Below are 27032 nucleotides of genomic sequence, written 5' to 3' on the forward strand. Positions count from 1 at the left end.
CTGGTCTGATTCGCTACCGATCGGCAGTATGGGACTATCTCTGGGAACACTGTGACAGAGTTACAGTACTCGCCGAGCTACAGAATTTTTGCTACAGTAACCCCAACCTGGCCCGGCCCATCTTAGCCTGTGGGCTGTTCTGTTACAATTAGCTGTCATGTCAGCCCCGTAACAAGATCAACATCACTGATTTCATCCTTTTCTCCACCTTCCACAATCCATCCTTGAGCACATGTTGCTTCAGTAGCTAGAAAGGGATCCACCTTTTTATTCTTCTTAGCCCTATCTTTCTAATGTCCATGAAGAGCATTGAATTGAACGAACACAAGTTGCTCAAGCCTCTCACAAGTGAGCTTGTTCCTTCTTTTAGTATGAATCTACAAAAATTAGATTGTGAAAGGAGTGTATACAACACAGAATTTGAGAATTTCAAGCTCTTTCTTTAGGATGCTTACCCCTTCATGGCAACTCTAATTTCTTTCACAACCTGATGCACTTGAAGTCAAGGATAGAATTCTGATAGCCATCTTTTGTAGTACTGGTACTTGTGTTCCATAGTTTCCCCACCATTTGGCTGCAAAAAATAGAAACAAAAAAATTTCTGAAACTTAGATAACTGAAATACTAACTTGCAGAACTGATAAAAATTTTAACTTGCATATCAGGATTCATGTCAAAGTCCTTACAGCTAGCAGCAGCCACTTGTTTTGCAAAATGACCAACACGGTCTTTGAACTTGTGCACCTCCTCATTCAGTACTTGGGCTTGGTTATCATAATCACCATGGTAGAATGTTTCTACAGCTGTTAAGAACCCATCCATGATTTCCTCAGATTCAAAGATGGAGTCATTATTGTAGCTGTAATAGGGGTTCAAGAAGTAAGCAGCCTTGTGAAGAGGACAGTCCATCCTATTTTTCATCTTCACATCAATGATTTCCATGATAGAACTATACAACCCTACTACCCCAGGAATGTTTCCAATAGCCACCTTGATGTCTTTCTTGGCCTTAAGGATTTCTCCATAAAGAAATGCCATTGATGGCTTCACATCCCCATCAACCATCCGAAGTACTTTCACCAATGGCTCAAATACCCTCAAGCAAAGTACAACAGAACTCCAAAAATTTGGTCTCACCAAGGTGGCTGTGGCTTGCACTCCTTTTGCACTCTTGACATGGCTTATCTTCTCCCACTCATTACTTTGAGACATCTTCCTTAGCTGCTCCTTCTTCTCATACAAACTCTGCAAGGTGAGAAAGTTGGATGCAAATCTGGTCACGCCTGGCCGAACAATCTCTCTTTTCTTTGTAAACTTCCTCATCAATGCCAAGGTCCTATGGTGTGCATAAATGAAGATTGTCAATGACTTTGCTTGATCAATTGTGGTCTTGAACTTCTTCATCTTTCCCATTCCTTCAAGCATCAAATTGATCGTGTGAGTTGCACATGAAGTCCAAATTATTTTAGGCCTCTCTACAGACAACAAATCCTTTGCTGCCATGTTGTTTGAAGCATTATCTGTGACTACTTGAACTACATTATTAGCCCCAACTTTGTCAATGCAGCTGTTCACATACTGAAAAATGAGTTCTCTAGTGTGGGACTCGGTTGAAACTTCTTTTGACTCAAGAAAGCTAGTACCAATGCTACAATTGACACACATATTCATAATGCTTCTTTGTTTCTGATCTGTCCAGGCATCTGTCATAATGGAGCAGCCATTCTTGTGCCATTCTTTCTCATGTGCCTTCAACATCTCATTTGTATCTTGAACTTCCTCTTGCAGCAGCTTCTCTCTCAACCCATGCTGATAAGGCTTCTTTGCACCCGGCCCAAAGCGACCAGCAGCTTCAATCAATTGATCAAACTCTATATTATTGATTGCATTGAAAGGTACTCCTGAACATTAGTGCAATTTATGGTTATAAACTTGGAAGTTAGGCAACAAAAATCAAATACTTGCTGCAAATCCTGAAACAAACTTACTGCGAACGTACAACCATTTTGCCACATATCTCTTAAACATATGAAGTCTTTCTTTCATGACATGCTCACTGATTTTTTGCTGATGGAGCTTCTTCCCCTTGGCCAACGAATTAGAGTCCATAGGCTGTGTGAAGTTGTCCATAGGACCCATCACGCGTGATCCTGAGCCTCCAATCTCATCAAGCCTAGTATTTTCTTCCGGTTCCACGTCTGACTCAACATCAATCGTAACAGCATCTCTGACCTCTTGTTCTTTCTCCCTTCTAGCCCTTTTAGCTCTCCCAGACTCTTCAATAGCTTTCCTGCATTTTGCTTTGTCCTCTTTGGTGGCATTGGGGCATGCACGAACTTCTCCTTTCTTGCCGGCAATATGCAATTTGAGCCTATAGATTCCTGCCTTCACAACCTTTGGGCACAGCTTGCACTTGATTACATTCAGATCATTTGGATCAATTAAAACTCCATACTCCCACCCCACATCATCAGAATTTCTCTAAAGGGTAAGGGCACGAGCTGGCTCTAGCTGGTCCACGGATGGACGAGATGCAGCAGATGACATCCTGCAAGCGCACGGGTGCAGGAGAGCTAGAGGCGTAAGGGTGAAGGTGAAGGCGTACAGCAGAACAGAGCGAATTTATATGGGAGAGCAGTACCTGGACGCACGCACGGGTGCAGGAGAGCTGGAGGCGCACGGGAGCAGGGGACGAACGCAGGAGCAGGGGAGCTCGACGTCCGCGCACTTGCCTGGACGGTCGCGACGCCTCGATGACGGCAACACACGAGCGTAGAAGCTGGATCTGGGCCAGGTCGCCGGCGCGCTGCAGGTCGACGCCGGCGCACTGCAGGTGCTAGCGGCGGCATGCGAAGAGGCTGAGCGCAACTGGACCAGTAACTGGAACCCTAGCCGCCTCCGGTACTTATACTGCAGCCCAAATCCCTCTCAATCACCCGCCAAATGTCCTGCTCCTCCATTCCCTTCCCGCCGGCTGCTCCCGCCTCATCAATTTGGAGGCGGCCATCACCTAAACGCGCCGCGAAACGGGCAAGTCGGCATTCAGGAACGTTTCCCCGCCGTCCCGTTTCTCCCGTTTTCAACGTGTACTGTCGTGTTTGACCGTCTAGATAGGAAACCCGTCTAGTTGCCCGCCTAGGGCCTAAACTCCACAGCAGGGTGCCGTCTACCGTCTAAACGCGTTTAGACAGGCGTTTAATCCTGTTTAGGATAACATGGATTGGTGGATGAGTACATATGGGAAAAGGGGAAGTCAGGTGATTGCATTTCTTGAGGATTTGTTTAATCTTTTTTTTGAAGGGTTTGCGGGAGCACCGCTATGTCATTTAAGAAGGAGAAGCATGCAGCTTAGAGATTGAAGGAATCTTCAGAACTCACATGCTGGTATTTTCTTGTATATGGTTTGCTATGGCTGCCAGTGAAGCAGGTACCAATGGATTTTATTATCTGTAATGGAGTTGGAAAAATAATTTAGTTGATTTTAGTTTACAAGAAACAATGTGGTATCTAAATAGACCTGAAGCTTATGCATACATGAGTTGAAGACAAACAAATACTGCTGAAATTGTGCCCTACAATTTGAAGGGCAGTTTATTACACATGTGCTTTATTTATATATTGGTACTGCCATGAACATGATGCTTGAATGCTTAAATGGAAAAAAAATATAGATGTATCTATATGAACAAATTTTCTTTCAATTTACAGTCTGCATTTCTTTTGTTGGAGAAACAAGAGATGTAATATTTTAGATGAAAAGTAGATGGCATGAAGGCTATGAAAATGAAAATGCATATGTGGCATGGTCAGGAATGCAATAGTGTTCTCTTTTTTTCATTTTTGGTGTAGGCCATTTAATTTGCTCTTCAGTTCCTTGATTCAAATGTTGAATAGTTTCAACATGTCCAACATGCCTATCATATCCTAAACTCCCCTGTATGATCTGGTTTGATAATTCTTGTAAAAACTCCAGTTATGGATAGGTGACGTTGATCATGGTATGTGTGTTTCACTTATAGAAAGGGACTAGACTAATTGACTTACATTGCAGTTTTGTTTGTCGTATAGCTTTCAACACATTTCTGTCAGTCGTGAACTCTTGGGTTGTGACAGTTGGATATTTGAAACCTGTGTTTTTTTTAATCTATAAGTTATCCGTGGCGTTAGCAGGCACCTTACTAGTTAATAAAGTGGGTTGTTCATTTTTTTCTCTATGAGCTTTTGAGGAGGAGATATATTCTCTTTTCTCTCTTTTTTTTTCATGTAAGCAAAACGATAGGTTGAATTTCTATGAGATAACTACGATGTGTTTGTGAAAGAAGTTCATAGATTACATGTTCGTTCTCGGCTTTCAGCCTTTGTTTTAGTTGTTTGGGATCCTATAACAATCAATGGCCGCGGCCTCGGCCTCCACCGCGCTGCCGCCGGGCGATACGCCCGCCCCGACCTCGTCCGCCCCCCGGCAAGCCGCCTCCGGACCCGCTCCCGTCCGCGGCGCGCCCCCGCCCGCGCTGCCGCGTCCGCGAGGTGAGCTCGCGCTACCTCGTCCACCTCGTCGCCCCACTCCGCCTCGTCGCCTCTCCACCTCGCCGCTTCCCGCCCAGGCCCGTCGCCTCTCCACCTCGTCGCCCCACTCCGCGTTCGTGCCGCCTCCCGCGCACGGCGCGCAGCACCACCACCACGATGCACACGGCCCCGCCCCCTCCCCCTTCGTATTCGGCCTTGTCGACGAGAACCGCCCGCCGCCCACGCTGGGCTCGCGCAAGCGCAAGCGCAAGCGCGGCGCGGCCCCGGACCTGTTCAACGCAATGCACCGCCCGCTCCCGGGGCCGGAGGGCCTGAACACGCCCTATCGTCTCGCCGCTGGTGCCTCCCGCGCCACCGTCACTCCCAGCACAAGGAGGATCCTCCGCCCGTCGAAAACCTCTGCTAACGTGGCCGCGGCGGCGCTCCAGGACCGCAGGGGCTGCGCACGGCCGTCGATGCCAGCGCGCCAACTTCAGCTTCCGCGGCGCCTCGCCTGAGCCCTCGCACGTACCGGCGGCGGCCGTCGACTTCTGCGCACCAGTGTCCTGCCCTCGCCGCGCCCCGAGCTCTGAGGTTGGGTCATCACTGCAAATGACAGAGGGGTCCCGACGGCCACAAAACCCATTCTGCTTCCGCCCACTCGACGCGGCGCTATCAGAATGCAAACCAACACTTCCAAAACCTCCGGTGAAGCCGCCGCAGCCACCTGCACGTATGGTAGTAGTGGTCAAGAAGGGCGCAGTAATCGGAGGCAACAAGGGTGCGGGGAAGTAGGAGGATGCACCAGCTGCGGATTCTGGAAAATAGCTGCATGCAGTACAGGTTTTGAATGCCCGAGCGGAGGCGGTGGCGATGGCCAAGAATGCAGCAGCCAGCAGCTGAGGTGATGAATAATATAAGGCTCTGTTTAGATTCCAAAATGCAAAATTTTTGTAAATCGCTTGCATGGTGTACTAAATGTAGTCGAAAAATAAATCGCATTACACAAATGGACCGTAAATCGCGAGACGAATTTAATGAGCCTAATTAGGACGTGACTAGACACTAAATTACTACAGTAATGTTACAGTAAACATGCTCCAATGATGGATTAATTAGGCTCATTAGATTCGTCTCGTAGTTTACATACGAGATCTGTAATTAGTCTACATTTAATACTTCAAATGTTAAAGATTCCTTTCCAAAAATCCAAAAAACTAAAATGCAAAGTGATCTAAAGAAGGCCTAAGTTGTAGCCCTTGTGTCACCACTATTTTATGATTGAATCTTGATTGTGGTGATCATGTTGTTATTTGTCTGTTGGGTCTACAGACATCATTCTATGGGCTCTCGGTGAGGATGGCTGCTCTGCAGGTATCTGTTGCAGAAAAGAAGGCAGAATTGGAGTTTCTCAAGATGGGGGAGAGGGTGCATTGTGTTGTTGGTGCTCAGGTACGGCAAAGTAGTATTATGCTGTTTCTAAAAAAATGTACACCTAGTTTTAGGTACCTCATCGTGGAGAAGAAAATAGCTGAATACTATGAGATTGCCTTTTGGTTTTCAGAATATGGAATTAGTTACACACATGTTATGGGCTTGCCCAAATGGTTTTATCCATACTTAGCTTAACTGATCACAAAACACTAATCTTAGAAACGACACAACAATTGGGTGCATTTTTCTTGAAAAATTTTGCACAGTTCTTGTGGGAGAGCATGCACTCATCCCTAGTTAATCACAGCTTCCTCAAGTATAGGTATAGCACAGAATACTTTTATGGCTAGGGTCCGAGGGCAGTAGTTGTGCATGAGGCAGCACTGTGGTGCCTTGCGCACTAGGAAGGTAGCTAGAAGGTTTGCCTAGGATATATGCCAATAATTTCTCGTTAGTTGGATAAGTTCTGGTTTACTTGAGTTTCATGTTGAAGTAGTTTGCTTAGTCTCCAACCAACCTTAGAATATTGGTTGATATGAGCTCTCGGCTGTTCTTCTAACTATGCATGCACAATGCATAAGTTCACCATTTCAAAACAAATTATTGTTTAGCATGATGTTTCCTTCACTGTTTAAAAGACATCTGACAGTTTTGTGGAAATTTTTTTACCTGTGTTTTCTGTCACAATCCTCTGCTTCTCTCACTTGCCTCATCATAACAGTGCTCAAAATAGAGCCATTTCATAAATCTTTATGCACTCATCAGTGAAGCATATTGGATTCTCGCAACTTAAATTTAAAAACTGACATCCAATGCCTGCTGAAAGGTTATGGATTGAAGACGTCTGTACCAAATTCTTGACTTACGGACATCATTATTTGTGAACATCAGGTGCCTTTCTTGGAACAATGGAGTGAACTTGAGACAGAACATTATAGTTGCCTTGGAAGAGGAACAGCAGCCCTCCGTGCTGCTTCATCATGTGTACCGACTAGAGGAAACATTACGGTAAGCTTTAAATGTTTAAAGTAAGCACATGCTATTTAAATTTGATCCAGTTTATTCATTTTGCTACACATCAATTTCTTTAATTTCTTATGGTATACTGTGTACATGGTTTATACACTTATGCTTTTGATAATCTTTCAGATCAATATTGGAGGCATCGATGAAACTCTTGAATCTGCAACGAAAATTCTGGAAGAACTGCTTCCTTCTGTTGAAAAACTATATGAAAAGGTAAGAGAATGTAAAACTTTGATGTAGCCATGATTCACATCTTGCATTTGGATGGGCGACCTCATACACCATTCCTTTTTATAAAAGTGAATACCCTCAATGCAGCTTTTGTGGATAATCTAACCATAAATCAACATGAGCTAAAATTGTTGCCAGTATCGCTGCTGCTTCATACATTGCAATAGAAATATCTAGAATATACCTTGTGGAGCAAACTGACGTGGTCTATGACTATAGTTGTTTTCTTTTAGGAGTTCTTTGCTAGAAGTAATCCACCAGATCGTAATGATTAATGTGGTCTATGACTATATGCAACGACAAAGAAGCCTTTTGGTACCAACCAAGTTAGGGTAGGGTAGAGATGAAACAAACAAGAACCACCAACAAAGAGGATATAAAAGCTTTTAAAAAAGTTATTGATGATAGATACTAATGTTATTAGTAAATGGGAATCGATAACCTATGTCACGTCCTGGCACATGGATTCCTGATTTCCTCCCACTCCTACTAAAAAACTGTCGTCTCTGATCATTTTCCTTTCGAGTTCTTTACTGGAACTAATTGACAATCTTGCAATTAAGGTTCAAGAAGTTGAGGATGTGGCCCCCAGCCTGTTAGAAGTGGGAAGCGAGCAGATGTTGCTTGAAGAGTGTGCTGACCTCTTACATCAAGCACTCAATACGCAGGTGCGGTTTCATCAAAAACAAAATGAATACCTGCTTGATCAGCATAAACTCAGTTCTATTCAATCATTCGTATGTGGCAATATGCTTAGGCTTTTTACATGATGCTACGCTGTACTGACGGTATTAGACATTCCCAATTGTGTAGGTGATGGAAGACAGCCTGAGGGTACAACTTTTACACCTGAGAAGTCAAGCCAAAAAAAAAACATGAAGGCGATAAACCGATAATCTTGTAGATTGGTTAGTGGAGCAAATTTTGGCCGCTGTTAATGTCGAACAGCTATACAAGATTGTGTTAGCAGACTATATGTTGCTAACACAATCTTGTATAGCTGTTCTGGGCAATCGTAGTACATAATGAACAAAATTGTCGTTGATTGTAGTTATTATAGTCAGGTTTAGATGATATATATATACAGGGGCGCAAATCATATTGATAGAAGATTCAGGAAAGGATACCGATTAAGAAATATCGATTTGATTGTAGTACAGCTTTTGTCCTAGCAAGTCTGCTATATCTATATATAGAAGTATAGAAGTATAAAGAGCTCAGAGATGTTTGTGTTAGAAACCAAAACACTCTTTGAAGCGTATGTGAATAAAAAAAATCTTCAAGTACAAAATTGGATGCTGGAGCAGCTGGTGGAGCATCAGATTGTGTGTTTTGATTCGGCTTCCAGTTGCTGTGGCTTGCAGAGTTTGCCGAGCTCCGTACATGGATCAAAGCTTTTCGTGCCTGTTATTACCACTATAGTCAATCCTCTCCCAACAGGGACAACACTACTTGGTGCTAAGCACACATGGATCATCAGAATGAACCCTGCATCAGTTGCTGCCGCACGCATGGTGGAGCCTCCGGGTGACTGTCGCCAGCCGCCTTCCTCTTGCAGCTGGACACGAGCGCCGGCACGGCCGCGGACGCCGCCTCCACGTTGCGAGGCGATCTGAACATCTTGCACAGGACGAGATCTCCCCCTCCCCCACCGCCGCCGTCTTGGTCGTCGAGCGCGAGCTCCACCATGCACCAGCCGTGCCTGGTGACCGCGGCCCACGGCGCCGCTGTCCCGTAGGACAGCGCGCGCGACTGCCCGACGCGGCGGCCGTCCGGCCCCCTGACGGGCCCGGCCGCGCCGCCGGCCTCCGAGGTCCAGCACCCATTTCGCCTAGCGCGCCGGCCTTGGCGGCCCGGTCCCGGCAGCGCGCGGGGCAGACGAAGTACCAGATCCCGCCGGCGCCCGGCGCGGGCGCGTACCGCTCGGCGAGCTTCTCGGGCGCGACGGAGTAGACGTCAGCCATGTGGACGAAGCCGCTGCCCTGCTGCGCGGTCCCGGCGGCCGCCATCGGTCGCAGGACGAATGTGATGAGGTCGTGGTCGCTGGGGGTGCGGTCGGCGGCCGCCGCCATGGCCGTGTCCTTGCCCTTGTGCGGCGCGGGATCGGCGTCGGCGCAGGCCGCGCCTGCATTTATGGGCGTGGAAGATGGTAGGCCGCCGCGTGAATGCGGGTGCGCGTGACGCAGCCGCCAGCTTCGTTTCGGACTTGGGTTTGTTGCCCTCCCGTGTCGATCGGATTAGTTGGATTTCTTGTACATGGGGGAAAAAATAGGGTGGACCCCGGTTGCGCACGGCCTCGGCATGGAGGCTACCGCCGGCGCGGCATCTTTTTTATTTGAGTAAAATATACTGTGAGTCCTTAAACTAGCGAGGGTGTGTCAAGTAGGTCCACGAACTCCGAAAGTGCAGATTTGACCCCTAATCTAATTAAGTGTGTCATTGGAGGTCCAAAACCCCTTTAACTAGGTCTGACCGCCTACGTGGCATGCTGACTGGGCAATGACATGGACCTGACATGTGGGGCCCGCTATTTCTCTGCTGCCCCCTTCTTCCTTGCGCTAGGCAAGAACAGAGCCGAGCGCAGTCACTGCTCCGCCGGGCGTTCCACACCGCCTCGCACCACCTCCTTCCAAATCCGCCGCGCCCAGGCCTCCCTCACTGCCCCAACTCCCTCCCCAACCTCTCCTCACCGAGCTCCGGCTACCACCCGACCGGAATCGTGCCGCCCACCTCCCGCCATTGTTGCCGCCACCGAGCCGAGCTCGAGCTCGAGCTCACGTGGCCAGCCCGCTCCAGCCACCCTCCGCCCCAACCAACACGCGGGATTGAATCCAGGTGACCCCCTCTTGCGTTTTCGCCCCTTTCCCCATGGAAATCATCGCCGGACCGATTGGACCGCCGAGCGCCACTACAGCCGATGCGGGGCGTCGTCGCACCTGGCCGTAGCCCTATTCCGCTGTGGCCGCCACACGACGATGCTCCTTCCCGCCGCACGAGCCGGAGCAGGAGCGAAGCAGCGCCTTTTTCCGCGCCTGCGCCGGCAGTAGCGGTGCTCGGGTTCGCGCCGCGGCGGCGAGCAGGGGCGCCGAGGACGACAAGGAAGCGCCCAGCCAATGATGGAACGCTCGCCCGCCGACGTCGAAGGTGATGTCCGCGCCTCCCCGGATTGACGGTGTGCAGGGGCAGCGAAAGCGGCGGCGCGCAAGGCCGGCGAGGCTGCGACTACACGCACATGGGTGAGGGGCTGCGGCGTCGCGACGGGCCAGCCGGGACGGCCGCGCCGAGGCCCTGCCTCGCTCGTTCCAGCGGCGCGGCTAGCGAGCGCCGCCCTCGAGCAGGGCCGCCGCGCGCAGGCGAGGTCCAGGAGGCTGCGCCGCCAAGCGCCGCGCCGACGGCGACGGCGAGCTTCTCTCCAGTCAAAGCGCCGCCCCCTTCTGTCCTTATGACAGGTGGGGTCGTTGACCCTGCTGACAGGTCCCACATGTCAGGTCCATGTCATTGCCCAGTCAGCATGCCATGTAGGCGGTCAGACCCGGTCAAAGGGGTTTTGGACCTCCAGTGACACACTTAATTAGATTATGGGGCCAAATCTGCACTTTCGAAGTTCGTGGACCTACTTGACACACCCTCACTAGTTTAAGGACCCACGGTGCATTTTACTCTTTTTATTTTTGTATTTTTCAAAAAAATTACAGAAATATATTTTTGGTTTTAGATTTTACAGTTCTATACCCCTACCGCCCAGCCGGGGGGCGACAAGGGGAATTTTTTTTTGCGCAGAGGTCCTTGGCGGGAGCCTGCCGCCCCACCAGTTGGTGGCAGGGGGCCTGCCGCCCGGCAGGGGGGCGGCAGGCTCCCGGCCCAAATATAAAACTCCGCCCCTTCCTGCTGCGCCCTCATTTTCTACCCACAAGATCCAGAGAGAGGAGAGGGAGAGAGGAGGGGTGAGGGAGGTCATTCCACCGGCGAAGCCCTGCCGGATTTTGGATCCAAACCGCAAGTAACCAATATTTCTCAACTATTATAGACTTGTTTCTAAAATAATTATGAATTAGAATAGATTTAGTTTTTGGATAGTGAAATATAGAATAGTAAACTTAGAATGACAGTATCTTATTGTTATTGCAGCATAAGGCAATGGCTGCCTCCAATTCTTTTGGATTTTCATGGACCGAAGAAAAATCTAGTATATTTCTTGAGATCATGACACGTCTTGTAATCAGTAAGAAGTTGGATCCATTAGCGGATGGTACGATAGAGATGGTGTTGTCCAAATTAGTTGAATTTAAAGATTTGACATTGTTTCGAGGTATTACAATGCAAGATTTAAAGGAACACCTGCTAGAACGTCGGAAGATATACATGAGGGTATGTGAACTAGCGAATCATCCTTATGTTATTGGATTCTTACAAACTACTCGTAAGATATGGATGCGGCCACAGGTGTATGAGATGCACATTAAGGTAACTCTTATTCAGTTCTAATCACGTCCGTTATTTGTAATCTATATTTATGAAATAGTAAAATTTTTGTGTAATTATATGCTAGGATTACCCCGAGGACACGGAGTTGATTAACAAATCGATACCAAATTTTCGTAAATTGGTATGTATCTTCGGTGGAGTTATGCCGCAAACTAGACGAAGGAGGCGGAAAAGATCTTCGGGTGATAGTTCTCGGCCTCCGCAAGAACAGATGACCGAAGGTTCGTCAAGTCATGCTGCATCACCTCGAGCACCTAGTTGTGTTAACTGGGATGACGATATGGATGACTTCATGCCCCCCAAATCATGGCCTCGAACACCTGATGTTCCTCCACCTGTACATGAACCTAGAACCAGAAAAGAGAGAAAAGGAAAGTCGAGAGGTTCGTCAAGTAATGCTGCACCACCTACAGCACCACCATCTGTCAACTGGGATGACGATTTAGATGATTTCATGACATGATATGTAACATATGATGGACATCAGTTTTAGATTGTGATGTAAATTGTGACGGGACGCCTGTACCTTTAATTGCAATACTTATATGTTTGCTATGTTTGATTGTAATGATTATATTTATGATACAATACCACATAAGATACAATGAACGAAATATAAATAGAACATTAAACAAAATACCACATAACATATTACATTGAAGGTTTCATTCGTTACAACCAAATTCGAGACAAATACATAATATATTTAGTTTCGTACACACAAATACATTGCAAGCTGTTACGTGCACAACTAGATGCAGCGAATTCTTGTAGGTGGAGACGATCCATCCGTCGGATTCCCGGAAGGTCCAGCCTCGGCAGCAGCAGTGGGTACTGAAAACTGTGGGCACTTCTTGTAAGTGTGACCGTCCGTTCCACACAAATTGCAACGTTTTTTCTTCTTTCCAGCCTCGGACTCGTCCATTCCGTTCCGGATCCGACGTGTCTGCTGTCGGCCTATGCCCCGCTTCGTAGCTGCATCAGGGATGAGAATTGGATGGGGATTTTTTTGAGTGAATGGGCCTAGAATGCCGATGCAGTATATCTCATGACATCAAGTCTGTGCTGCGGCTTCTTTTGTGAAATATTGAAAAATATAGGACGCAGCATCTAATCCAGATACAGAACAACCCACTGGATTACCAAAACCCTCTTTACGCCATTCACCTAGCACTGGGAAGCGCTCATCGTCCTCATCGTCCGATGAGTCCCCACATTGCTCTATTATTTGTGCATTATGGTCTTTTTTCTCCATGTCCTCCACAATTCTAGGTATCCGCTCGCCTTCATCTGCTAAACCTTGTGGTTCTGGTTCTGGTTCTGGAGCTTGCATGTTCTCTTCTTCTTTATCCTCTTCCATCTTTTCATTGCAGTCAGATGTTATGTGTGTTGACCCTTCACCTAAATCACCGGTCTTCTGGTGAATCTGAATTACCATTGCGAGAGGCCACCCACTTTCAAGAGCTGCGTGCATGTAATGTTGCCATTTTCCGTACTATTTATATGCGTCAACTCCCAGAAATCCCCATTAGTTTCCCAGAAAGCCGAGGTATGAACCGTAAGCAAATGAGTCTTTGGATTCACATTGAACATCCTGTGAAGACATTTCCGTTTGGACTCAAAACTCCTCTCTAGGGGTTTATCTAGACTGCACTGTCTTCTTTCCAATGCTGATAGATTTACTCCATAGGAATCATGAGTAATTTTATAGAAGTCACCGTAATGAACTTGAAATGCCACTTTGCTCGACATATCTGGCCATGCAAAGACTTCATTTTAATTAATCTATTATCTACAAATATACTATGGCTTCAATTATAACCAGTAATCCGAACCCTAAGTGCTTACAATAATAAAAAATACTAATCATAAAATTAAACATACAAAAAATCTGGAATGACAAAGTTGAGAAATATTGGTTACCTGCTGTTTGGATTCAAAATCCGGCAGGGCTTCGCCGATGGAACTACCTCCCTCACCCCTCCTCTCCCCCTCTCCCCTCTCTTGGATCTCGTGGGCAGAAAATGAGGACGCAGAGGGAAGGGACGGAGTTTTATATTTGGGCTGGGAGCCTGCCGCCCCCCTGCCGGGTGGCAGGCCCCCTGCTGCCAACTGGTGGGGCGGCATGGGGCATGCCGCCCAGCAGGGGGGCGGCAGGCTCCCGCCAAGGACCCCTGCGCAAAAAAATATTTTTATTTACATATAGGTCCCTACCGCCCCCCTGCCGGGCGGTAGGCCCCCTGCCGCCCGTAGGGGTATAGAACTGTAAAATCTAAAACCAAAAATATATTTCTATAAATTTTTTTTTGAAAAATACAAAAATAAAAAAGACGCCGGCGTGGGTGGTTTGGTTTCCTCCTCTGTTCCGTTGCTACCCCGCGGCGCGGGGCGCGCGGTTGTAGGGTGGTGGTTCGCCTTTCTCTGGACTGACGGAATGGCATGGCCTGAAGGTCTGAACCGTTTGTCGGCCCAACAGGCCTGCGTTCTAAGTATATGGGTTGAGAAAACTGAAAAATCTAAAGCGGACCGCGACGCGTTCGTAGCTCGCGGGCCTGAGGCCCATAAATTACACTCGTTCGCTCCCTTCTCTCTTGCGCCAGCCCTGGTGCCCATCCTATATATTTTTCGAAGATTTTTCCTTTCTCATCATTCAGTATTTGAGATTCGTGCAATCATCCAGTACCATTGGATCAACACACTCTAACTCTCACGCCTCTCTCATTCGTGCGCGTCCTCCCTGCCCGCCACCAACCCATGCAGGGTTGTGCCGCCACCGCGCACGCACCACCACTGGCCTTTCCTGCCCCGCCGTCGTGCCCGCCACTGCTGCTCGCGCGCGCCGCCGCCCCTGCATTGCCGTCGAGCCTACGCGCGCCCCTGGTGCCGCGGCCCTGTGCAACTGCTGCTTCGCGCGCCTGGCACCGGTCCCTGCATCGTCGTCGGCCGCCGTGGTCTGCCGATGCCACGCGGCCGCCACTCCGACACGCTTGCTAGAGAGGAAGGAGGCGCCCGCTCAAAAAATGTTGATGTAGGTTTGATAAATGTTGAATGTATTATATCAAAATGTTGAAAATAGTTTGTAAAAGATGTTGAATCTGTTATGTCAAAAGTTAAACTATTTTTCGATATAATTTGTATTATATCGAGGAGCAGGGCAAGAGCGGCGGCGGAGTAGGCGAGCAGGATGTAGGAAGAGAGGTGGGGAGAGATAGCAGAGAGAGAGGATGGTTCGGAGGAATAGAAGGGAGGAGAGAGAAAGACCATTCTGGTTCTCTACTTCTCCATTCCTATCATTGCTTCATTCTGACTGGAGGGCTACAACTGGAGACTCGGGAAAGAAATGGCGCAGGGGACAAGTTTGACCAGCAGGAATCTTGAAACGTTAGTAGTCAGACGATAATGCAGGCGTCCGCAAACGATTGGGGAGATACTGGGTTGCTCACATCTCTCTCACTCGCGCGAGCTCTCAAAGCCCCTGCCGCCACCCCACGCGGGGCTGCGCCGCCGCCGGCCTTCCACTGCCCCACCGCCGCGCCTGCCCCTGCGCTGCCGTCATGTCTGTGCGCGCCCCTGGTGCTGCGGCCCGCTGCTCCGCGCGCCCGCTGCTGGCCGCCGTGGTCTGCTAGCGCCGCCTCCACCCGCCAGCACCGAAGAGGAAGGAGGCGCCCGCTCAAAAAATGTTAATGTAGGTTTGATAAATGTTGAATGTATTATATCAAAAAGTTGAAATAATCTGTAAAATATGTTGAATTTGTTATGTTAAAATGTTAAACTAATTTTCAAAAAATGTTAAATCTAATTTGGACCTAATAAACTTTATAGATGCATAGGTTATCCATCTTCAGCAAGTTATACAGGGACCCCGGCCCCAGACGCGGCGTCGAGTTCGGTGCACGTTGCCACCGCCCGGCGCGGCGTGCAGGATTCGGCGGTGGAGTTCCACGGCGGGATTCGGTGGAGGGATCGCTCGCGCATGTGCCTCCCCACTCCCCAGCTAGAGCTAGGCTACGCCATCCCGCCGCGTAACCCTGCACTTCGCTGCAAACCCGGAGGTGATTGGGTTGGGCGCGTCGTCGTTGACGCGCGCGCGCGCGGCCGGGCTGTCGGCGACGGCGGCCGCGATCTCGGCGCCAGCTTGGTTTGGTTTGCTTTGCTTGTGCCAACCACCGACGCGTTGGTCTCGCCAGACGCCAGCCTATGTGTTAATCCGTGACCCAGCCACCCAGTAGGATAGGCCTGCTAATGAGTTGGGTTGAAATAGATTTTATGGGGTGGGTTTTGAAATGGAGTGTGTTTGGATGATTTAAAATGGGTTGTATTAGTTAATAGGGTGGGTCGGGGCGGGTTCTATATAAATGCGGGTTGAGACGGGTTGGGGTGTGTTGAAATGGATACTTTTTACAAAATAGTATAACTATATATAAATGTGGGTCCCACGTGAGAGCTGGACTCTGAAATTAAAACCACGTGTTTATATCAGAAAATTTTATCGAAATTTACTGAATTTTGTTGGAAATGACTCAGTACGACTGGCAGCTATTTTATGCAAAGCAGTGTGGCTAGAACTACCTGTGGGCCCCACATGAAGAGCCGGACCCTGTAATTAAAACCTCGCGTTCACACTATAAAATTTTATCGAAATTGACTGAAATTTGTTGGAGATGACTCAGTACGACTGGCAGCTACTCTGTGCAAAGCTGCGTGGCTAGAACTACACGTGGGCTCCACATCAAGTGCCGGACCCTAGAATTAAAATCTCGCGTTCACACTATAAAATTTTATCGAAATTGACTGAAATTTGTTGGAGATGACTCAGTACGACTGGCAGCTACTCTGTGCAAAGTAGCGTGGCTAGAACTACACGTGGGCTCCACATCAAGACTCGGACCCTAGAATTAAAACCTCGCGTTCACACTATAAAATTTTATCGAAATTGACTGAAATTTTTAGAGATGAGTCAATATGACTGACAGATACTCTGTGCAAAGTAGTGTTGCTAGACATATATGTGGTCTCCATATTAAGTGTAGAACCACTAAATTCCTCTGTATAGTAGAACCCATGGGTTTTTATGGGTTACCCGCTTATAATGGGGCGGGTTGGTTAGAGTTGAGAAATTAACTAATTGGGTTGAGTGGGGTTGAGTATCTAAATATGTTAATTTTGGGTGGGGTTGGGTATGGTGCGGGTTCCAACCCATTAGCAGGGCTACAGTAGCAGCACCTGCTTGCTGGCCTGGAGGTTCCAGAAAGCCCCGGCCTCCTATCCTACGCTCGCCATCATCAGCCACACCTGTCCAAGTCCAGCTCCCGAGTGGAAAGGGCAAGGCAAGGGAGCCAGCGCCGCCGAGTCTGGCGCGGGTCCGTCGTCCCTAGCGGTGCCGGCCGGGGCGCGCTCGTCGATTCCACGCGGCGTCGCACAACAGCCTGCCGCCCGGGGACAGGACAAGCGTGCCTTTGCTCGATCGCAGCCGACCTCAACTACTCCTCACACACGCCACACGGAGCAGGGCGCCTGTGCTCGCATCGCGCATGCCCATTTGGCAGGTACCAGCGCAACCCCGGCCATGTCAATGCATGCCCTGGCCCACTGAGACGTGCTCCAACTTGGACTAGAGAATCAGTCCACAGTTCTCTCGAAGCTAAGCCAAAAAAGGTCACTCCCTTTCACTCACCACGGGTCTTGCATTGGCTGTCCTGTCCAGATTACATTACACTAGCTCCCTCTTGACTGGGCCTCCAAATGGCCAAGCCCTCCGTCTCTTTCCATTCCTCTCCTCCCTGGTTGACCGGACACTGCAAGTACTCCATCCACTACTCTTCCAACCATGCATATGACCACATCCTTTGGAACTGGAACCAATCAACCAACCACCAGTAGTGGATCAGTCCAGCACTCCAGTCGCAGCTCACACCAGCAAGCCACCAACTTCCCTGCTGCCACTCACCTCCCTCTCCAACCTTCTAGCCTTCGTCTACTATAAGACGAGCCACTCGCTCTGCCCTCTCTCCATCGGCAAGTAGCATAAAGGAAGCTCTTCGATCCCCCTTCCTAATAACCACACCTTTGCGGCCCGCTAGACCACTACGATCGACACATCGTGTGCTTAGGAATGGCGGCCATGGTGGGGGTGGCTCTCGACGCGCCGGCGACGCCGTGGACGCTGCCGGAGGAGGGTGCGGTCTCGGCGCGGGAGGGGGCCGCCGACGGGTGGGCCAGGCGGAAGCGCTCGCGCTCCAGGCGCCACCTCCGCCGCGTGGGCGCGGCGCCCACCGAGGAGGAGCACCTCGCGCTCTGCCTCCTCATGCTGGCGCGCGGCCAGCGCGACGCCCGCGCTCCCGCTCCGCAGCAGGAGCACAGGTGCTCCGTCTGCGGCAAGGCGTTCCCGTCCCACCAGGCCCTCGGCGGCCACAAGTCCAGCCACCGCGCCAGGCCGCCGGCGGCAGCCCCGACCCCGGCCGCCGAGGAGCCGGCCGCGGCGGCGCCCTCGGCCTCGCCCGCCGCGTCCTCGTCCACGTCCGGCGCGGCTGGCAGCAGCGGCAGCGGCGGCAGGGTGCACGAGTGCTCCGTGTGCAGGAAGACGTTCCCGACGGGGCAGGCGCTGGGCGGCCACAAGCGCTGCCACTACGCGGGCGCCGCCGGTGCCACCACCACCAACGTCGCGTCCACCAGCGCAGGCTTGATGAGCTGCCGCGGGTTCGACCTCAACGTACCCGCCCTGCCGGACATCATCGCCACCGGCGATCGGTGCGTGCCGGCGGCCGAGGAAGAGGAGGAGGTGCTCAGCCCCTTGGCCTTCAAGAAGCCGAGGCTAATGATCCCGGCATAGGTAGTTGGTTACTGCAAGTCGCGATCTCCTCCTCGATTGGCTCTGCTGTGTTGGGTTGGGACGTTTGGGTGAGCAGCAGCTGTACTCTTGCACGGGTCAGTTGTAGGTCTCTGATTGCTGTAAACTTATGTATTTAAATTCTAATTCCGTAGAATGATTCTTTTCATTGATTGCTGTAAGCCCGTAAGCTTATGTGTATGTGGAAAAGAATTAGATGGGGCATGTGATACTATCTTTTACTGAATCGTTTAGTTAGTGTTTCATATTGAAGAACTGAAGAAGACAAATTGGCTTGCATATTGCTCGCCATTTCAAGTTGACGGTTTTTGCCGACCAGAGAACATGTCAGGGCAGTAGAAAATCCTTGAAAGTTTTGACGGTTTATTGGCATGTCAAGATTGTGGTTTGGCAGAAATTGGCATCCAACCAATCGGAGACTCTCATAGCTCGCCTTTTCAATGACAGTTTCTGCTGACCGGAGTAAATATATGTCAAGGCAATGCAAAATTCTAGAAAGTTTTGACATGAGGACATGGACCGTTTTTTTTTTATGGGAGGACATGGACCTCGAATGGGAAATCTAAATCTTTCCTTGTTTCCCAGAATCTGCACAGACCGAACGGGCTAAACGAACAAAAGCTTTGATGTGTTTCAGGCCGAAAAACCATTCACATGATGGGCCATGGCGAGCTTTCTCGCTGCTGGAGCCCAAGTGAAGTGGTCGATCTTTTCGTTTGTTTTCTTCCTATATATGGGCCGAACTGGCATTATGGGCCCAATCACAAGTAGCAGGCCTGCCCACGTACACATTGCAGCATCGCAGGCCAGGTTTGGCGCTGCATCTGGTCTGGGTTTGAAATATTAGCCTTAGCCCAAGGATGATTAAGAATCGTGGCTTCTATATTTTTCAATCCAAGCCTGGCATATACATGCGCTGCGCTGGATTCGTTTGGCTGTGGCTGATGGCTAGGACTGATTTGTTATGAGAGAACTGACTGGCTAGTACCTGGTGTCTAGTGCTGATTTAGTATGAGAGAACAATAGTGCTGGCTGGTTGACTGACAAGTTCAAGCAAACACAATTATTGATCACGTGAGTTTAACAACAGGTATAGACAGCAAAAAAGGCTACTTCCACCGTTTCATGTCATGTGTATACAAGCCATGCATACTTCTTCCAGCTACGTTTATATACGGAGTGGTTCCATGCATTGTCTGCATGAAGCTGGAGGCAATTTAGTACAGTGCAACATCACAAGATTTTCGACGTTTCCTAGCTATATAAAATCACTAGCTTGTGGGTCAATCCTTTAGGCCCCTCCAACATCCAACAAGGGGCGACATCGCCCGGTGAAATATTTTTTTATTCGATGAACCGTGTAAAAAGGATCTCGCTAGCGATGAATCAGTCGTCTATCTCATATGCCTTCCCCTCTCACAGGCCTTCACGAAGCTCTCCATGTCAGTTCCTCGTCACTTTTCTCCGTCCTCTCTCCTCCACGTCCGCCATCCACGTCATCACTCCTTTGGAGGAGGCCTTAGAACTTACTCCCTCCGTTCTGAAATGTAGGTCATTCTAGGATTTTTTCAACAGATTATGGAGATGGAAAAAAAACTCTCTACCTCTAATTATTAAGCATTGGGACTCTATTTGAGTAATTAAATATGTGTTAATTAAAGTACCATGCTCTTTCCTATACACCTTCTCCACATGTGCATCTCCCCCTATATGGCTGCATGCACGTCTTTCTATTGGAAAAAATCGAAAAACGATGTACAATTAAGGTGTTTGATCCACTCTCAATATAGAATGACTTACTCCCTCCGTATTAGTAAAGAAAGTAGTTTTGGACAAGCTTTGGGTCAAACATTGGGAATATAAATCATCAATAACTTTTAAGTTGTTGAGTTTACAAATGTGAAAATTATATGAATAGATTTGTCTTGAAAAATACTTTCATAAAAGTTTACATACATCACTCTTCTATAAATATTTTTTAAAAAAAGTAAGAGATCAAAGTTGTGTTTTGAAGACCGTGTCGCTGTCCTAAACGAATTTCTTTACCAATACGGAGGGAGTATATTTGAGTACAAAATTTGAACTCTAAAATACCCTACACATTTCACGAAGGAGGGAGTAGAAGCCCCGCTCGCCCTTGTATGCATGGACAGAAGCGTATTCAGTGAAGTCAGTCCTGTACCTGTACTCCTATTGGTAACAGGGACGGCGGCCCTCCTCTCCAGCCGGCAGCCACGTTCGGCGAGGCGCCATTTCCGGCCAGGTCGCCCGCCGCGGGGGACAAGGCTCTGCTAGTTTAACCCCCCCCCCCCCCCCCCCCCCGGCTCCCGCCACGTGATGTCAACCGATCGATCGATCTGGGTTTTGTTTAGAATTAATCCAGGAACCGATGATCGACCGAACCACAAGTCAAGTGATGATTATTCGATGCTGCTAATATAATGCATGGTACCAAATGCTTTATTTCTTTTCTGTTCCTCGAGAAATTGTTTAGCTTATTAGCAAGGTTAGCCAGTGGCATCCTATGTGGAATCGTCCCCTGCGTGCATGCATGTGAACGCATCTATCTCTTTCTCCTCCTTTTGGATGCTCGTGCTTCCTGATGTACTGTTTCTTTGGATGTTTTTTAGACGTTCTTTATCTGAATTCTTTAGTGTGTTGTACTGTGCGATGGCCGGAGTGGGTAGGTACGGTTAGTTCGTTGGGCGGGCCTAATTGTAACTGTCTCGGGAAATAAAATGTCAACTAGTAGAGTAGTGGTATTCCTTTTCATTTGCTATGCTATGCAAGAAAAAGATTGGGTAGTTGTCTTCAGTTACGGGGGCGTTATTATCAGTGTGATTTGGTATTTTTTCTCTCTCTTAGGGTTAGTGCCCCACTACTGTAGCAGAAATCATAATCAATGTTGTCAAAAGGGCTAAACTGAGTTATTACTGAGAGACGGTACTTGGAGACGAGAATAAACAAACGTTGATGTGTCATCAATAAATTGGGACAGGTACGGTCCTCCTCCGATACACAAAAATGGGCCGCGAGTTAAATTATTAGGCATGTACAGCACGGGTCTGTATGCCGTCTGCAAGAGGGAAATTTTGCAGAAAACTCCCCGGCGCAGCGAGGCGACGGCGCTCCCGTCGCCTCGCGAGACGACGGCCCCGGCTCGTGCTCCGATGGCTTGCCGTCCGCTCGTCTCGCGTTGTACGGCGCCGCCTCCACTTGCCGACGGTGCTTGCGATCCCATGCTCCAGCCTCCGGTTCCCTAGCCGCGCGCACCAAAATCCATCCTTGGCGAAAATATTTCTGCTCGCGCGTTCTTCTCTCCCCTCTTTCCATGCCCTCCTCACCACCAAATCCCACACTGCAGCGGCGGCAGAGCAGAACAGATGGGGATGGGGATGGAGCAGCAGTCGGCGGCGGTGGCGGCGCGGGAGTTCCTTGCTGCGTCGGCGGCGCATCAGCCGAAAAAATGCGGCTGCGGGTGCGGAAGCTCGCAACAGCGACCACGACAGCGGCGCGGGGTAGGAAGGCCGCGACGGTGCAGGAGGTGAGCGGAGCTGCAGATGGTGAAGACCTCCCTATGAGCGCCACGCCTTCCTTCTTCACCGGCCACCAAGCTTATCCGCGCCCCCAAAATCCACCGGCGGCCCTAGCTTCGCTGCCGCCCCAAGGTCCATCAGCGGTCCAAACTTCTCGGCCACCACCCCAAGGTCCGCCTGTGGCATGAACGTCTCTAGCGGCCCAAGCTCGATGCCATCCTTCCACATGGCATGTGCCCAAGCTTTACTGATTTGATTGATGCATAGGTGGTTATCTGTTCTTGAATATTTAGGTACTCCACTGTGCATAGGTGACGGAAGCGAAGACTTTGGGCAAGGATCTGAAGATTCAGGTAGTTCTCTTTACTGAATTGATTGATGCAGTATTGAAGGACCTGAAGGCCCTCTGCACAGTTTGCAGTAGCATTGGCCTCTTGTCATATAACTGCAAAAATCTATTCACTGGAATGGACGGGTAGCTCAGAGTATATTGATCTGGTTGTCCATGTATATAATTTGATCTGCCTTCTGTCATTTTCAGAGTTCCATGTGTATGCTGCCTAGATGCCATGTTGCTGGATGGATCCATGTGTATTTCTAACTGTTGTTCTTTCGTGAGAATAATGATATCCCTGCTAGCTGCCAATTTAATTTTGCCATGGAGATAGCGAGTACTATTCTCTAGTGACTAGTGCTATGTTACTTATAACTAATTTCTTAGCTGATGCGAATTGGAGCCTTAGTTGATGTAAATTAAAACAAAATCTTCATTTTGTATAGGCTATTGTAGAATTCTAAGCCACCTCATTTTGTTGAGTATGTGATTTTTAACAGTTTTTAGACCGACAAGAAACCCAGCCTGGCCGACCCTGTACGCAAAGGGTCTGTTTATCACTTTGAATTTTGGATTTTGGAATTTTTGGAATAGAATCTTTAACATTTGAAGTATTAAATGTAGACTAATCACAAAATTAATTATTGATCTCGTCTGTAAACTACGAGACGAATCTAATGACCTAATTAATCCATCATTAGCACATGTTTACTGTAGATTTACTGTAACAATTTAATGTCTAATCACTCCCTAATTAGACTCATTAGATTCGTCTCGCGATTTACAGTCCATTTGTGTAATGCGATTTATATTTTGACTATATTTAATACACCATGCAGACGATTTACAAAATTTTTGCATTTTGGGTTTTTGAATCTAAACAGGTCCAAAGTTAGACTGTGTTTAGTTCGCAAAAAAGTTTAAATTTTAATATTGTAGCATATTTTGTTATTATTTGACAATTAATATATAATCATGGACTAATTAGGCTTAAAAGAATCGTCTCGTATGAAATAGTTAAACTGTGTATTTAGTTATTTTTTGAACTACGACATTTAATGCTGCATATATGTGTCCAAAGGTTCGATGTGATAGGATCTTAGATGGCACTCGCCGCTCGGCCGTCAACGAGCAGGAAATGGAACGGATTCGTAAGTACTATTTGGAATGGATAGTAACTGTTATCATATTTTAAATCGAATATAGATATGAATTCGGATGTTATCGAATACGAATGCAAAATGGATACCTCGGATTCGAATTTGTATATTTAGTCGATACATAAGATAATATTTAGCTATTTTGTAGTAGTTTTAGAATACAAAAACGTTATAGATGTACAAACTAAAGTATAACAATATAATAAATATTTTAGTTATCAAAAAGTACATGTACAAACTAAAGTATATTTATCAAAAAATATTTTAATAAATAAAAAAATTATATAAATAGAAATAATATATTTTTATAAATATATAGACAATTTTTGTATACAAATAATGATTATAAAATTAATTTCACCGATAAATAGATAAAAGATATTTAAAAATAAATTTATCTTATTATATATTTATTATAAAAAATAATAACATGGGTTATGGGAAATTAATATAATTTTTTAAATAGTTTTAGTAAAAAGGATATGGATGTTGTCGAATACGAATATGGAATCGGATAAAGAAAATCAATGAAAATCGGATTCAAATGTATCGATTTTACTACCTATTAAATTCGAATATGGATACAAATATCCATATTGATGTTTAAGTGGATACGAATATCAGATATTTCAGATATATATTCACATTGCCATCCCTAGCCGTCAAGCTGCTATATGCGCTGCACACGCACGAATGTCGAATGCAATGCATCCGGCCGACCGGGCCTGTTAGTGTCAGCCCTGCTTGCATCCATCAATGTTACTTCAATACACATGAGCCACCCTACCAAACCACGGCATGCAAGTGATGCCAATATGATGATGGAATTCAAAATCCGATGCGCCTCAATTATTCCAGCACAAAACTAAGGGTCTGTTTAGTTCATTTTGTAAAAAAAATTTGCAAAGGAATTTTGGTCATTTGAAGTACTAAATGAAGTCTATTTGTAAAATTTTTTGTATAGATGAGTTGTAAATCGCGAGACGAATCTAATGATGCTAATTAATCTATGTTTAATTAATAATTAGCGGATGGTTACTGTAGCATCACTGTTGCAAATCATGGATTAAGTAGGTTCATTAGATTCGTCTCGCGATTTACAGCCCATCCATGCAAAAAAATTTGTAAATAGACTTCATTTAGTACTTCAAATTAGTAAGATTTCATTACAAAATAATGCGTTTACGGCGTTTTTGCGTTTACATGTAAAGAACTAAACAGGGCCTAATGCTTTATTATGCACATCATCTAGCTAAATGGATCATTTAGTTTCATACATGCTGTGCGTAGATGGAGTCAAATTAAAGTGATTGATCTTTTCCGATTTAATTTGTCAATGAACTGATGAGGATGAGGACATGATCGATGAACACATGCACGTTGTCTTCTCTTCGTTGAACCATATGTAGCTTGTTATTACAAGGCGAGCGACATCGATAGATCTTGACAAGTTAAAATGTAAGGAAATGAAGAATATAATTCGTCCGTGTGATAGAAGTGGCAATAATGCAATATCTTGAAGCAAGTGGAACCCCACACGCATGCTGAGAGTACTTGTCAATGCCGGAGCTGGAGGCACTGTACACGTGCAGGCCGTATGCTGTTGGTATCCTTCCCTCCCAAAACAGGTGGCGTTTCTTCAGGATCAATCTTGCATGCATGCATACAAGCCCTGTTTCAGAAAAAAAAAAGGGGGGCAAGCATGCCCTACAAAAGACTGAACTGTGGCCCCAGCCCTCTTCAGTTCTTCATGCATTAGGATACATGTGTCATTTTATCCATATTATGTTATTCCAATGATTAAAATAATGCTTGTCGAGTTGTCTGTATGCATGGCGTATATATTGGCATGCGTCCTGCGCCAACTTTGAGATGGGACACCGGCATTTTTTTATTTTTAATAGTGTTAGTTTTGCAAATGAAAATTAATTTATTTTGAAATTTGAAATCTAGATGTACTACATGTATAGCCGGTAGTGATATTATGAGTCTCACTGTCGGATCTTGCAATGACGGATGATCGGCGTGGTATCGCTATGCCTAGTTTGTTTACCTACGATTAAATTAGGAACCAACTGGTGGTTCCCTAACAAAAAAAAAACTAAGAACCAACTAACGAGACGTGTTCGATCTTCAGTACTAGTCAGGTCACTACTGCACAATTTTAGTGCTGCTAGTGTGCGCTCGAACTCGTCTCCTGTATTATCTGATACTCCATCCATTTTTATTCACATGTCGTATGAGATTTATCCTAAATTAAATTTATCTGACTTTGACCAATTCTTATAGAAATATAGCAACAACTATACTATCCAACATAAGCACTATCAACACATATATACTTTATGGTGGATTCATTGAACACATTTGGTTGTGTAAATGTTACTATTTATTTCTAGAAATTTGGTCAATATTTGCAAGTTTAACTTAGGATAAATCTAATACGATATGTAAATAAAAACTGAGGGAGTAGCTAGTTAGGCTTAGGGGGCAACCTACATTGATAATCACCTCCGTTCGACATACGAATATAGGAGATCTATAGTTTAGCATCCATCAAAGTTGTTACAACAAGTACACACTGTTTTTGTTGTTGATGTGTCATTTTTTGAAGATAGCATATAGAACTGTGGTAGCATTTTTTTTGAAGGGTCTGTTTTTTTTTGAAGGGTCTGTTTTTTTTTGAAGGGTCACGGTAGCATCTTTTAGCTAATGGTCCTTCAAAAGAACCTCTGGCTTTGAACTAATGTGTTCTATGTTGTGAGTCCGTCAAAATATATACATATATATACAATACCCTGGTAGGAACGAGATGTTTAATTCGTTTCAAATCCTGGAAATGCTGGCCCGTAAAGATGCACTTAACAAATGATGCATACAGTAAGCAGTAAATAGTAAATTGACTTCGCATATTTTAACACCAATAGCCGGTGCAGGCAGCACTAAATAAGTGAACCACACAGCAGAGTCATGTCACCAAGTTACCTGGGGCCGGGTCACTCTCGTGTCTGATATGCCTTCCACTAGGTTATGTTGCTTCCTGCCACTTGTCCTGATCGATTACCGGTCACTTGAGCCGGAGAGCAGAGACCGGTAACAAAAACGGTCAGACAGCTAAGAAAGGCCGGTGGCACCCCAGCTATAGCTGCACGACGACGTTAGTAGAAATCCGGTGCGGCGGCGCTGGCCCTCAGACGTCGCCGTCACCCATGCCTTCCATGCCACTCGGAGGTGATCGATCGAGATATATACCTTGTCTGCCACACATATATCTATCGGACACGACAACAATCTTTCATCCATATCGCCTACTATAAATCTATGCTCTTCTTGCCAACTTCTTCTGTCCTTACGGGTAGCCTTTTTGTAGCTACTCGGAGATCTATCTCTGACACCCTTGTCGATCCAGCTGTGGCCAGAGGTGGTACACGAAGTGCCTCAAATTTTAAGCTAGATAATCTAAAAACTTGCCT

General features: G+C 47.0%; 5 protein-coding genes across 6 annotated transcripts; 4 read left to right on the forward strand and 1 right to left on the reverse strand.

The window, feature by feature from the left end:
- Positions 1 to 624: 624 nt before the first annotated feature.
- Positions 625 to 2139, reverse strand: LOC120688782. Its single transcript, XM_039971156.1, has 2 exons — positions 1989 to 2139; positions 625 to 1901 (listed from the first exon to the last, which is right to left on the reverse strand). Exons 1-2 carry the CDS (start codon positions 2137 to 2139, stop codon positions 625 to 627), a joined length of 1428 nt encoding a protein of 475 aa, XP_039827090.1.
- A 2252-nt stretch (positions 2140 to 4391) lies between these two features.
- LOC120688783 (lysine-rich arabinogalactan protein 19-like) lies at positions 4392 to 5024 on the forward strand. The gene has a single exon (XM_039971157.1). It carries the CDS (start codon positions 4392 to 4394, stop codon positions 5022 to 5024), a length of 633 nt encoding a protein of 210 aa, XP_039827091.1.
- Positions 4410 to 8170, forward strand: LOC120693361 (protein SNOWY COTYLEDON 3-like). The gene is made up of 6 exons (XM_039976776.1): positions 4410 to 5410; positions 5839 to 5958; positions 6832 to 6948; positions 7090 to 7179; positions 7761 to 7865; positions 8011 to 8170. The coding sequence occupies exons 1-6, from the start codon at positions 5357 to 5359 to the stop codon at positions 8074 to 8076; spliced, it is 552 nt and encodes a 183-aa protein (XP_039832710.1). The 5' UTR covers positions 4410 to 5356; the 3' UTR covers positions 8077 to 8170.
- Positions 8171 to 17424: 9254 nt separating this feature from the next.
- On the forward strand, positions 17425 to 18826 carry LOC120691512 (zinc finger protein 1-like). The gene has a single exon (XM_039974587.1). The coding sequence runs from the start codon at positions 17795 to 17797 to the stop codon at positions 18509 to 18511; it is 717 nt and encodes a 238-aa protein (XP_039830521.1). The 5' UTR covers positions 17425 to 17794; the 3' UTR covers positions 18512 to 18826.
- Positions 18827 to 21619: 2793 nt separating this feature from the next.
- LOC120691634 lies at positions 21620 to 22881 on the forward strand. 2 transcript variants are annotated; one of them, XM_039974776.1, is made up of 3 exons: positions 21620 to 22236; positions 22359 to 22418; positions 22607 to 22881. In XM_039974776.1, the coding sequence occupies exons 1-3, from the start codon at positions 21861 to 21863 to the stop codon at positions 22627 to 22629; spliced, it is 459 nt and encodes a 152-aa protein (XP_039830710.1). In that variant the 5' UTR covers positions 21620 to 21860; the 3' UTR covers positions 22630 to 22881. The 2 variants fall into 2 exon arrangements, with proteins under 2 accessions (XP_039830710.1, XP_039830711.1); XM_039974777.1 differs by having other exon boundaries at positions 22377 to 22418.
- Positions 22882 to 27032: the final 4151 nt, after the last annotated feature.

This window comes from Panicum virgatum, chromosome 9N, assembly GCF_016808335.1.
Source record: "Panicum virgatum strain AP13 chromosome 9N, P.virgatum_v5, whole genome shotgun sequence".
NCBI lineage: Eukaryota > Viridiplantae > Streptophyta > Magnoliopsida > Poales > Poaceae > Panicum > Panicum virgatum.

Bases quoted from the DNA above. Each gene is read 5' to 3' on its own strand.
- LOC120688782 (XM_039971156.1), bottom strand. From the start codon at position 2,139: ATGGGTCCTATGGACAACTTCACACAGCCTATGGACTCTAATTCGTTG. The intron at 1,902-1,988 runs GTAAGTTTGTTT...ACTAATGTTCAG, and splicing joins AAAATGGTTGTACGTTCGCA to GAGTACCTTTCAATGCAATC.
- LOC120688783 (XM_039971157.1), top strand. From the start codon at position 4,392: ATGGCCGCGGCCTCGGCCTCCACCGCGCTGCCGCCGGGCGATACGCCC.
- LOC120693361 (XM_039976776.1), top strand. From the start codon at position 5,357: ATGCCCGAGCGGAGGCGGTGGCGATGGCCAAGAATGCAGCAGCCAGCA. The intron at 6,949-7,089 runs GTAAGCTTTAAA...ATAATCTTTCAG, and splicing joins CGACTAGAGGAAACATTACG to ATCAATATTGGAGGCATCGA. The intron at 7,866-8,010 runs GTGCGGTTTCAT...CCAATTGTGTAG, and splicing joins ATCAAGCACTCAATACGCAG to GTGATGGAAGACAGCCTGAG.
- LOC120691512 (XM_039974587.1), top strand. From the start codon at position 17,795: ATGGCGGCCATGGTGGGGGTGGCTCTCGACGCGCCGGCGACGCCGTGG.
- LOC120691634 (XM_039974776.1), top strand. From the start codon at position 21,861: ATGCCCTCCTCACCACCAAATCCCACACTGCAGCGGCGGCAGAGCAGA. The intron at 22,237-22,358 runs GTCCGCCTGTGG...TTGAATATTTAG, and splicing joins TTCTCGGCCACCACCCCAAG to GTACTCCACTGTGCATAGGT. The intron at 22,419-22,606 runs GTAGTTCTCTTT...TGTCATTTTCAG, and splicing joins GCAAGGATCTGAAGATTCAG to AGTTCCATGTGTATGCTGCC.